Source organism: Asterias amurensis, chromosome 3 (assembly GCF_032118995.1).
Source record: "Asterias amurensis chromosome 3, ASM3211899v1".
NCBI classification, from domain to species: Eukaryota; Metazoa; Echinodermata; class Asteroidea; order Forcipulatida; family Asteriidae; genus Asterias; species Asterias amurensis.
In genome coordinates, this window is record NC_092650.1 from 670,260 (window position 1) to 683,606 (window position 13,347).

A 13,347-nucleotide genomic window follows, 5' to 3' on the forward strand; every position below is an offset into this window, starting at 1 on the left:
GACTTACTATTTTTTTTTAATTTCATGTATGAAGTTTTCAATTGACAATCTTTTATGGTTCCATTCTTCGTACATAGGTGATCAACAGGGCTACAACATCCCACAAATAACACACCTGAAAGATTTACGGAGCTGGGTTGACCCAAAGAACGTTGAATCTTCTGAGAAGAAACAACTGCCTGAACTTATGACCCGACTTCTTGGAGATGCATATATTTGTATGTACTCCAACACAGAGGAAAGAAAACTCACGTATGTATAGTATTTGGACTGTAATGAGTTAAGTGTGGATTGCTATGTGTCGTCTAGCTTTGCAGATTCGAGTCCAGGAGCGGAAGGCTAAAATCTCGAAGAAAATTCACAGTTATGCTGTTGAGAGTCGGAGGTTTAACAAACTCCCACTTGGTTGCTTGAGGCCGGGCTGAACTGGACATGGCCTGGGTGACGGAAACCTCCCATTACCATCTTATGTGGATTTTAAAGGAAACCTGCCTTGGTCTACGTGAAGGGCGGAGTTTTCAAGGAAACCCAACCATGGTCCACATGTGAAGGGTGGAGTCAGGTGGATGGAATTGACCATGGTCTATGTTCAGGGCAGAGTTTTGAAGGAAAACTGCCTTGGTAAACAAGTGAAGGGCGGAGATTTTTTGCAGGAAACCGACCATGGTCAACAATTGAAGGGCAAGGATGAAAACCTACCATGGTCTATGTGTAGAGCGGAGTTTTGCAGGAAACCTATAATGATCAATGTGGGTTGGATGGAGTCTTGGAAACAATCTTGGTCACCATGCGTAAGGTAACAGCGAAGGGCAGAGTCTGTCTTGAAGGGAATATTACAATAATCTATATGTAAAACAGGGCCAAGTATTGCAAGAAACCTACAACGATCATTTTGGCTTTTGTTCTGGAAAATTCCATCTAAAGACGGAGGCAGTCTACACAGATTCCTATCGGATCCAAAATACCAATGAATTTGGGCGGCTCCAGTGAAAGATACTACGGGCTAAATTGTCAGTCACTGCATGTACATTGTCATTATGTGCCTCATTCTACATCATGAAAGCACGCCACCAGGCGATATCAAAATGGATTCAACAAATTTTGAGGAATAAATTCAAAATTACAACTCTTAAAACAAGTCATAAAAATTGATAGAAAGTGTTATCATTTATTAATCTCAATTAATACATAAAGCCCATAAAAAATGTAATGTGAGAAAACACCACTTCATAGGACCTTTAAGAATTTAGATATCATGCACCGCTGTTCAGAGCTCTACATCGAGTGCCAAATAGTTTTGCGCATGCGCGAGATTATCAGAAAGTCCAACATTAGATAAATTATTCACAGCAGTGACCCCATCGCTGTTTTGTGCATGTTTCTATGACTTTAACGATGAGTTTTGTTGGCGTTTGTGAGTAAAATTGAATTTCCCTGATATTAAAACAATGTTTGTTGTAGAGGAAAATTATTATTCTATCAAATTATTCCATTTATATAGCAGCAAACCCTCTGGATTAATTAAAATCAGTGGGATTCCACCAACGTTTTTCTGACGCGGCCCACATGTTTCACATACAAACTAAACAAACGCATACAATGCACAATGTTTATTACAGTTTGCACACGTCACAAAAAGCGACAATTGCCCAATGCTTGTGTACATTACTCTTGATAAAAATGCTTCACCAGAACGTCGTCATGTGTTACAAAAATAAACAGGGAATTGTTTTCAAAGGGTTTGCTCTCTCAATTTTGAGTGGAAAACATTAGTTGTTATATATTTCTTACGTGTGAGGTCTATTTCTCAACAAGAAAATTCACATTACGTAGATTTTGAAGGATCAATTCGACTCAAAATCCGACCATCGCAACTTACTTCATTGCATATTCATGTTTAGTTTTCCATCTTGGCTTTTAATTGGTCAAAAATCGCGATGCCCCCAGATCGTTTTCAACGGTTGAAAGGCTATGTTTTGTTTACGATTTTGACTCAAGAGAGCGCTCGTCAACAACTTCGCACATGCGCAAAACTAACTGTCAGCGAGTAAGCAGCGGTGCATGGAAACGATTTTGGAATCATGCTAAAAACTTTACAATACATACATTATATGTACATTAACTTCCAGACAGCATTGCTGTACATAGTGTTATAGAACCAATGATGTAGGTCTTGTGACCTGGTCCACTTTCTCAAGATCTTTTTTTGTGGCCTGGGTCTTGGTTTTAGAAGAGGTGGCAGGCCTGATACTTCACAGAGGCAAGGATGGCAATTGCCTCCATGCCCCCTGGTCATTGCCTTGGTGCCCTTGAAGTGCTCAAGTAGAAGTTCACTCATAGTGTGCCCTTTACAAAGGAGAAAATGTCCTGATGCCCTTGCCCTCTTGGACTTCAAGGTGTTTATACTACAATAGAAAAACTAAACCTACAAACTTGGAGGACAAAATTGCTTAGGTTTGGGATGACGTATTCTTGCTCTGTTCAACAACAAATTGATGACATGTATATATTCTATGCTATGATATGACAGGATTATCTCTTTGCATAAACATTAACAAAAGAAAACAAATTGATTATCACAAGAGAAGGAACTGTATTCAATTGTATCGAAATTGTACTGGATATTACCTATGATGTATATGGATGTTTTGTGCATTACTTGATGTATTATGACCTGAGATAATATGGCCTTCTTGTGGGTTGACCTTAAAACATGGATGCATAGCCTAGGCATGGTGTTGGATATGATGCATTGAAATAGAGCTTCTGGTATCTGTGCCTATTTGTACCGAGGCGTTAAAGCTGTATGGCAAATTTCAGTTTCTCAAACATTTGTCCAATGGTTGATTTGGATAATTTTGCCCTGTCACATGGCTACTCTATGTCTACGGCTGACATAGAGGGCGTGCACACCAGACACTGACGACAAGTAGCCTTTCCCATGAAGGTTCGTTAGAGCTTGACATTCTTCGTGTTCTTCTGGTATTATCTTAAGTAATGACCTCACCATGTCAATGTAACCTCACTACCAGTGAACTGTACACAAATTGATTTCTAATCGAGCATACATATAATGTAGATTCTTTTCATGATTAGCGCAAAGTATTTATGAAATAACTTCACTTTTTATATGAAAGCAAAGGAATGGAATGTTAATTTATTGTTAATAGTGTTATACATGTATATTAGCGCATGACGGAACTAAATATCAATGCACGCTGCAAACAAAGTGTAGGCCTACACGACGTGAAATAGTAAATACACTCTACATTGTACAATAATAAAAAATACGTGAATGATAGCTAAAATTCTTTGGAATGTTATTGGTGGAGTTTGATTAAGTTCCGCCCTTCCCTTACTTGTGCTTGATGTTGAATTCAAAAGTCATTCAGGCACAAAGTACATGTACTTTTTAATAACAAATAATGGAGTAAGTCAATATGGTTGATGACTGTGAACGTTATTGGTTGATTTAAATACACATACTTTAGTTTTTATTCAGAATTTACACAGAGCTGTAATGTCAAATGGTCAGAGATGTCACTAGACTTTAAAACCACTGTATTTTTTAAAGAAGTTTCCTCTTTTTTATTACCAGCATTAAATTGTTTTGGGTTAAGATTTGAAACATTTTCCGAATCACATTTTTGAAACATGTACAAACTGCAGGCATAATTTGTCAGTTTAGACTTTGCATCAATCATAGAAGCTACTTATTTCTGCGCTAAGTTTTGGCGAAAACTGTGAATGAACACAATACCCAAGTAAAAATATTGCCTCGCATGGTGTTTTTTTAAAAAGCAGATTAAAACATTACAACATTGTTATGTAAAAGACTTATCCCCTTTTTTAAAATTCTAGTCACCATTCTTTCAAAATTTTCAGTGATTTGAGTTTACGGAAACATGTTTTCTCAGTACCAGAAGATTTGAATTAATATAAGTCTTCAAAACAGTTATAATTATAAATATTTTACAAAGTCAAACAAGAGATTTTATTTTGATAATTTTTGAATTTTAAGGTTTGACCATTAGTCTAGGTAACTAACAGCAGAGATGGGAAATTGTACAATTATTATATAATTGCCAATAAACATACCCCGATTTATGTATATGCATTTTCAATTGTTGAATTGTATTGTCCATGGACTGTTGAAATAAGCTTTAAAATAAAACAATGGGATGTCAAATAATTACTAATTAGAACACTTGCCGTTTTTCTATCGTTTGTGCCACATTATCATCTACTCTTTTAAGGCACAAGCTTATATCAAGCTTGTGCACCATTGTACAAGCACAACAAAGTTATGTTTACCAGAATAAGGTTACCAGCCAAGATACAATATGCCACATGATCAATTTTGTGACTGGTATCCTGCTAATTTTTACCAAGCACAAAACTTGTAAGCAAAATTGGGCCCAGATTGCTTCCAATAGCCTGGTGCCCTGATAGAGGTTTGAAGACTTCAACTTTGAGTTTGATACATCAGTATGGTGTTCTTAAAGACAGAACCAAGGTCTGCATGCAAAGGAGGCTGAGGAACTGCAAGCAATCTTCTGCAGTCCAGAACATTCTGAGACTTTCTTTGTTATGGTGGAGAATGAAATGTAGTACATTCCTTTGACATTTCTGATGTATTATATTTCATGTGTGTGCAATGAGGGGACAAGATTGTGCAAGCTATGTATATTATGCATCTATCTATCAAGTGTTACAGTCATGCTACATGTACAAGTATGCCTGTGAAATAGACTTGTGACAGGGACACCATCTTCAGTCAGTTGTACACACCAGATCCACCTACATGTACATGGTCTGGAGGTTGAACTGTTCTATCAACTCGCTTAGCAGCCATCACTTAAAATTTGCTGCAGATGATAGCACCCTCTTTAGTTGGTGTTTGGAACAACCATTTGACACTGCAGACAACTTGAGAAAAGGATGTGACCTCATGGTGTTCATGTCTTATGTAACAGTTTCCCTTCCTTGGGAAAAGTGAAGGTAGGATGTCAGTAATAAATACTCCCTTCCTCTTATATTAGTCCAGATTATTCCTTCAAATAATGAACTATGGTATAGACATGTATTGCTTGAATGCAAGATATCATGTCTTTTCATTCTAGTCTACACTCCACCGTAAAGAAGGAACCAAGCAGCTTTATTTCACTCTATTTTGAGTTGTCTAGTCATGGAGGTAGAATCTAATACACATGTACCCTTATTTTGTTTTGGGTTTTATCTCCATCTTGTTTAGTCTCCATCTATTTCTTGTTCAGTTTCTTGGTTTTACATGGGATAACTTTCCGTATGGCGCCACCACTTCACTAGTTTTTACAAAAAGGGATATCTCATTGAGGTAAATTAGATACTATATTATTTCATATGGAATGAAAAAGGGGTGGCGCCATACACAAACTTTTCCTTTACATGTCCGCTCTTATCATACATACCGCCTTTTATCAAAATTTGACAAAGTGACTTCAAGTAAAGCATCTTAACCAGACTTTGTAATCTTTGAACCTTGAAAAAATTCAACATTTTAATTGAATCTACTTTCCTCAACAGTGGAACAAACTGTTAATATTTACATGAATTGAACTATTTTATACAAATATAAAAAATAACTAGACATAACTGCATTTGTGCACAAATGCAGAGCTGTTTCGTTAAGAAAAATTTTTTTTCCACTTAATTTGAAGTTATCTTTGCATCACAGTAGTTATGACCAATCCAGCCTATTTAAAAAAATATTTTGGATTATACCATGTTCAGATAGCTTTTTGACTTAAAGTTGCAAAAACAAAAAAAATCATAAAAAATATTGTGATGACGTCATCATGACGTCATTTCACATTTCACAAGAACTTGTCAATATCCAACAACCTACCAAGTTTCAACATGATCGCGTAATTACTTAGGGAATTATATTAGTTCAAAAAGTGCACCTTTAAGGCCGCGTCACGTGACCCCCGATGACATCATTGATCTAAAACTTCACACATACGATGGCTGCCTGACAGTTAACGTGTGTGTAAAATTTGAAGTGATTACAAAAAACTTCTCCACACACATCTTCATAAAGTCCATTTTGACAAGTTTTCAACCTGCCGCTAGAGGGCGCTGTTGCATTTTGTGACGTCATCAATATTTTTTGGAACTGCCCACCCTTGCTAGACACTTACATGTACGTCCTGGAAAGCAACTTCATAACTTTTACCACTTTTGAGTTACAGGGCACTTCCGTTTTTTGCCCGTTTCAACCGAAAGTAGAGGTCATGTGAGGTCACGCACACGAAACAAAATGAAGACCTAATTTATCCCTACCACATCCCGCAAACAGAAACCTACGATCTCGTTTGGCTGATTTGATATAGATTTTCAAACATTTAACATAAAACACCTTTAAGATGACATCACGTGACCAGTGATGACGTCATCATGACATCCTTGCTTAAGAATCATTATTGCACCATAACCTTCAATCCCTGAAAGTTTCATTGCAATTGCTCTTTGGGAACTATGCAAAAAACAGACAAATGCTTACAGGTGTGTGTATAATAGGTGCTTTGACATTTTGAGCAAAAAAACCCATTGCACCCCCACAAGATATTCACTGTGCTTTCCCTAAATTCTGCACTTTCCCTCAATTGCTGCCTAAAGATTTCAACCTTTGCTCAAAGTAGTGAAGCCACAGCTTGCACCATGATTATATTATCACCTTCAAATAGATGTTTGCGCACATGAAGCCAAACTTTTGTTCCACATGTTTAAGAGCTGGTCAAAATATCGCTGTTACAGATGTTCTTTCAAGTACACACTATTTCATCATTTTAAAGCTCGTCTTCTTCCCAAGAACTACTAAACTGTACATTGTTATTTTTCAAACCTAAGGAATATTTAAACACGTAAGAACTATTATACGTAACTTTCATTTGATTGCTGTGCTGTACCTTACAGGGGTGCAGGGGTTATATCAACAGGATAACAGTGTATGGCTTTAATTTTTAATCTTCATTAACTTTCCATTTAAAAAACAAGAATAAAAACGGCAAATGTGTCACAAGGAAGTATTTCAGATGAATAATTATGCAAAGTTTAAATTAGAGCAGAAACCCTTCAGAACACTCCTCAAAATAACGGCAAAATATTTCCATACTAAGTAACAATGTGTAAATTAAGCCAACGCAACTTCAATCAATCCAAACAATACAGTGCATTATAGAATATAGAATATATGGTAAAATACACGATCAAGTGTTTTTGGTGGTCTCTCAACTGAATAATGTTCTTCAAACAAACAATTTTTGTTTTTGAAGCAATCTACTTCAAAAGGTGAATCCGAGTAAAATAAATACATTAAGTTAATTTTTTTACAAGTCACTGTGTAAGATAGTGCATGATTTAACCGCATCCTCAACTTACAATTCCCACTAAAGTGACTAAAATCTCAGTTCAAAATACAATACAGCAGGCATTCTATCCAGCAAACTTACTTACACATCTGTGCATATCATGAAGCTTTAACACTGGGCATTACCCCCAATCCTTTCATACAAGTGTGAGTTTCAACACAACGTAAGTTCTCTGAAAAATCCGTTCCTCGGTCACACACAAGCTTCAAAACACGTCAGCATCAGGAAGGCTTAACAAAATTGTGCAAGTACAAGTAGAATCAAGCAGTGCCCCAGTAACCGATCGGATAGCTTTATGGTGTTTGTATTCTCCATTATGATCATTTAATTTTAACAAGCTTCTCACTTGTAGTCCTTTATAAATTTCACATTCTACAAATAGAATATAACAAATGCAAACCAGAAATATTTTGCATCAATGAGCTAAAGCATGTAAAGCATAAAGCTAAAAGCATGTGTGCACAGGGATCCATTCCACAAAGAGTTGAAGATTGATCTTAACTTTGTACTAATCTTAAGTTGCTTAGCATGTGATAGTGTAATGTGACAATACAAATCAATATAGCAATACTGCCAACGCATCTTAAGAAGAATCTAAGTATTTGACTACTTGGTGAAATTGAACCCTGTCGGTATCATAAAAATGTAATAAGCCTTAAACTCATCAAGTAAATTGTTGTTATTTACATTAAACACACAATGTAAGTTACCATGGATGACACATCTACATCCTCCAAACACAAACCATATCGAAACACAGACTTTTTACAAACTAGGAAACTAGATGAGTTTTTATTAAATTATATATCTCTATATATTTACACTATACACATTGGAATTTTGATTTAATTTTGGTTTGTTCTAGTTATTGCAACCTCAAGACAACCAACTACTGTCTACCAACAAAATCATAAAAACAATGGTAGAAACTTTTGACACATCAAAAGGGAAACCAAGAACCGAGGAAACTTTTCAGACCATTTTTTTCTTCTGATGTCTTGAACTTTCTTCCAACAGGAATTCTTTTTAGAAGAATCATGTGTTCATGCAAGACCTGACAACATTTGCTGGCATACACATTTTTTAATTTATCTTTCAAAACCATAGGGGATAATATTCAAAGGCCTGACAGATAAGTTGGCTTTCAAATTCTGGTATCAGGTTGATTTTCAGAACTTCTACTTGTGTGTGTTTCGGGTTCAAATTAAAGATTAACACTGGCCATTTCTTCAGAAGGAACACTTTCACTCTACATATAATGCCAGAATCTTTCTCAGATATGTACATTAATGCTAGATCTACAAGTAGGAAAATCACTATCCTCTTTGCAGACAGCTACAAACCATAAGAAAGCTTGGAGGCCCCTTTTGGAAATTGTCAGAGGAAACAAAAACAAAAACCCTGTCTAATACAGAAAACAAAATGGACTAACGACATGCCACACATAAACTAAATGAAAGACGGATAATATTACAAAGAAATACAGCAACAAACATTACAAAATTCATGGATGAAGTAATCCCAAGTCATCTTACAGTCCTAACAGGATTGGTTAGAACTAAACACCAGGAATTAAAATTGATTTTGATAAGAACTTGCATCTGATCCTTGTCTTCGCCTCTCTTCACACAAACTGTCCGCAGATTTCGGAGGGTCCTCGTTGAACCACAAACCTGTACCTAGACGCATTGTTGTCATCCGACAGAGCTACCAGCCTCACTGTTCACTCAATACATCAACGGTGTAACCCTGTGAGTAGAAACAACACTGTGAAATCAACTCTATGGTGAAAGACTTCCCTTGAAATATTAATCCATGAAATGCTTTACTTTTTGAGAAAACTTTAAAACAATTATCAATTCTCGATATTGAGAATAACAGATTTGTTTTAAACACATGTCGTGACACGACGAAACGTGCGGAAACAAGGGTGGGTTTTCCCGTTATTTTCTCCCGAGTCCGATGACCGATTGAGCCTAAATTTTCACAGGTTTGTTATATAAGTTGTGATACACGAAGTGTGGGCCTTTGGACAATACTGTTTACCGATGTTGTGCGATTGCTTTAAAAGCAAAATTTTGTGCTTAAGCAGCTCTATGAAATTGGGCCCTAGTGGCTAAGTCATCAGAGTGAGGGTTCAAACTTTGGTCATGGCACTTAACTTGTGCCAAAGAGCAAGATGCTTTTGCAATGCACTTAAAAGAACCTAGTTACGCTTAGAGAAGGGGTTCACCCCGTTGTGTTTAGCAGTGGCTGCTGAGTGTGCAACAGCACCTTGTAAACCAGTATAAGCTGCGATATTAGCAGGTGTTATATTTCAAAAAATTTGAAAACTTGTCTTAGAACGTTTATGTCTGCTCAAGCGCCTTGAGTACATGTACTCTATTCAAGACTACATATTATTATTACTCAGGCCTGATACTAAACAGAGGCAACAAAGGCGATTGTCTCCACATCCCTGGTCCTTGGTGCCCTTGAAATGCTCCCCAGTAGAAATTTACAATTTCCTCATAGGGTGCCTTTTTACTAAGAAGAAAATGCCTTGGTGCCCTTGCCCTTTCAAAAACAACGCATACAGGCCTGATAACTAAATGATACTAAAAGTTTGTAGAGAGACGCACCTCTCCTGTCTGAAGCTGTCGTCCATGTACACACCACTTGCTTCATCCTCTTCATAACCATCATCGTCTTCAGATATCTCCTCATCAAGTAACATATCAAAGTCATGTCCGATACCAGAATCAGCACCTACTGTGGAGGTTTTACTGTCCAAACAAACAGGATAAAACAAACCCGGATTCATTACAATGTTTCCAGTGACAATCATTCAATGGATTTTTATTAACACAAGTTTTAGTTTCTGCAGTTGACTGGTCGGGACTCCCCAGGGAGCTGAGAAAGATTACAGGAATGATTTTGGCCCAATGACCAGGACCTCAATGTAAAGTGCATTAATATGTTATTGTAAAATGCTCTATATGCCAAATAAGAATTATTATTATTATTAACAGGATTAGCCCCTCCTAAAGTATTTTTTGAATCAGGGTTTTCAGGTCTCTTACCTGCTGGCCCTGCAGGCAAAGAACAAGATGCGCTTCAGTTTCTTATTGAAGAAGAAGTAGTTGAAGGACCACAAGACCCCCTCTTCACCAAAAGGATCTGACTCCAGGTCTGGGTTGTAGCTGTTGGGGGAAAAACAAAATTACAACATTGATGCTCAGTTTTCTATTACTTAGTCACTTAGTCATTAGTCATTAATGGGAACAGGAGGGCCAAGTATGGAGCCCTTATTCTCACCAAAATTTGTTGTTACTCTCACAACAAAAAGGGGATATAAAGCAACAGAGTTTTGACATATCTTTGAAATTTTCACAATTTCAAACAGTATATCAACCAGCACCAACAACCTTTGTTTAAAGGCGGTGTTTGGCTGCTGAATCAAATAAAAATAAAATAATTTGCGGAATCTGTCTCACCTGTAGATTTCACACTCATTTGGGTTAATCTCATCATTGATAGCAGCCCATAATTTGGGACGGATCTGTGCTGCATAGATGTCACCTGAAGTGGAGAACATGTTACTGTCCACAGCGTTGACAGTCCAATCCAAACTGGGCTCACGGCTAAACTCATGGCTTTTGGCATCACTAGTAACAAATAATAACAAGAATCATGTCAGGACAGTGTATCAGTGCCACTACTGAGACTAAGAAGATTTTTCTGGAGAATTATGATTTTTTGGTTTCTTTTTGCAATTTTATAAGCTGAGGACAACAACTAAGGAGCCCCTCTTTAAAAACTTTGACTGATTGGCTACTGAAAAGTTGCATGCCTGAGAAATCGAGTAGTACTTAATTTCTTAGATAAGAAACTTGTCATGATTCCTTTTTGTACCTGAAATCATAATCTGGCTGAAAAGAAGCGTTGAGTGTTGAAATCAGGTAGAAGATCATTTTGCGACTGCATGTGTGGCACAGCGGTCCACTGGACTCATCCCCAGCGCTGGTACTGTACATCCCCGTCTGGGGGCTTATTCCAGCACGAGGACTGAGCGATAGCTGGCTCTGCGGAGGGGACAACGCCTGGAGGTCATCTGGGGTGTGGCCGTTTTCCTGGCTCAACATCTTAAAGAGGCGCTTGTCGTTACCTGCCATCTTGCAAGAGTAACTCTCCAGCCTATTTATTGTTGGGAGAAAACGCCAAATAAAAATGTTAAATTAAATTCATGGTCATGTTCCCTATTTAAAGTGTTGAGCCTTTCTTATATGCAGGAATGTATGTATGGGGGGGGGGAGACGCAAACAACAATCACATTTAATTGAAAGTTGCTATTGATTGTTTATGTTATAACGTACCATTAGCAATAACAACATTCCATGAACATCTTTTTGAAATGATTGTTTACTTTATTAATTATACCTTTACCATTTGTACAAGTAGTAAATAAAATAATAAAGTAAACAATCATTTCAATTTATTTTACAGGAAGAAACAAAGGGAAATGTTATATTGATAACAAAAATTTAACAAAATGTCTATTAACTGATCACACTTTCCTTTGACAGAAAAATCAGTGACACAGACAAATGATACTGATAGAAAATGTATGCCAAATGACATGGAATGATTACAACAATTAAATTAATTCCATGTTTACCTTCCTGATAATTTGCAATCTCCTGTTTCAATGGTCAGTGCATTTCCAATTGCATCCAAATTTGGATTCTCCAAAAGCTTCATGTTGGGTGTTTGCGAAATATTTGTTTCTGACTGAGTGTAGACTGGTGTGACTTCTAGCCTGCTGCTCTGATGAGTCTGCGACAACGGAACTTCCTTAACTTTACTTTGGAAAAAGTCCCTCAAAAAGTCAAAATTTCCTCTTCACGCAAATGTTGATTTTCCACTGATAAAACAACAGTGCATGTTTATAGGCCTGCTACTAAAACTAGGACTTGTGCAGTTCGTGGCTAACGGGTGAAAAATGGTGCACAAATCAACACCCACTGTCGAGTTTCTGATGTCAACAAGCGAAAACTGCTCCATTGAAATAGCACAGGAGAATTGATGGATAATTGATTTCAAAATACCAAACAAAATTTGAAAATCAACCCAAGAAACCGCTCACTAATTCCACACTTGAGATACTCTTTCACCCTCTTATATCTGCCTAAAACTTGCTATATACTTAATAAGTTGACTGTATCATGTTTCAACAATTAAAGATGACTGGAAATCAACAATTTTGACGAATTGTTTACCGACGAAACCGTTGTCAAATATCTCCTCAGCTGTAAAAATCCAACTATTGTCTGATTGTTGTTTCCTACAGTGGCACTGGTAACCACTGTGTTTACCGCACGGAAACTACACCACAGTGCATGAATACAACAGAGAAAAAAGTCATTCATTTACGGGACACCAGCGAATCAATGACAGCCAGACGAGAGTTTTTACCTGTTTAGCTCGAATATTTACACTTATTCCTTACATTTTGCTCTGTATTCGTCTCGTTATTACGTAACTTTGTTATGTATAAATTATTTTCACGATGTTTCCACAACAAACAATTTAGACAAAGGGAATACTATTTCTTAAATCCAAATCCCGTTTGCTACGAGGATACAAAATAAGCTGCATCGGTAAAAAAAAAAATAGTTAGCAGGGCTCGATCTTTCCAATTTGCGTATTTCTCTGAAGAAAAGGACAATCAAACATTGTTATACATTTCACGTTGAACTAAGTTAAATCTTCCATTTTAATAAAGCATTAACACAGTTATTTGAAGAAAAAACGCGTCAGTAGTTTACATCCTCTAGAAAAGTGCTTAGAAAAATAAACCTTTGTTTTGTTTGCACGTTTTTGGTCAATGGCAGGAACGGTAACGATTTTTTTTAGTGATGTAAACCGAGCTTTTTTAAAGTTCACGATTTTTATG

General features: G+C 36.8%; 2 protein-coding genes across 4 annotated transcripts in view; one reads left to right on the forward strand and one right to left on the reverse strand.

Annotated features, from left to right (window-relative positions):
* The window catches only part of LOC139934758 (uncharacterized), a 37,473-nt gene extending 33,039 nt beyond the window's left edge, over positions 1-4,434 (forward strand). For all 3 annotated transcript variants that reach the window (XM_071929160.1, XM_071929159.1, XM_071929161.1), the window contains exon 20: positions 78-4,434. In XM_071929160.1, the coding sequence (XP_071785261.1) occupies positions 78-262 (185 nt within the window). In that variant the 3' untranslated portion in view covers positions 263-4,434. The remainder of the gene's footprint in view (positions 1-77) is intronic.
* A 982-nt stretch (positions 4,435-5,416) lies between these two features.
* Positions 5,417-12,871, reverse strand: LOC139935018 (repressor of RNA polymerase III transcription MAF1 homolog). Its single transcript, XM_071929464.1, has 6 exons — positions 12,070-12,871; positions 11,307-11,588; positions 10,889-11,059; positions 10,475-10,594; positions 10,034-10,177; positions 5,417-9,161 (listed from the first exon to the last, which is right to left on the reverse strand). The coding sequence occupies exons 1-6, from the start codon at positions 12,150-12,152 to the stop codon at positions 9,140-9,142; spliced, it is 822 nt and encodes a 273-aa protein (XP_071785565.1). The 5' UTR covers positions 12,153-12,871; the 3' UTR covers positions 5,417-9,139.
* Between the last annotated feature and the right edge of the window lie 476 nt (positions 12,872-13,347).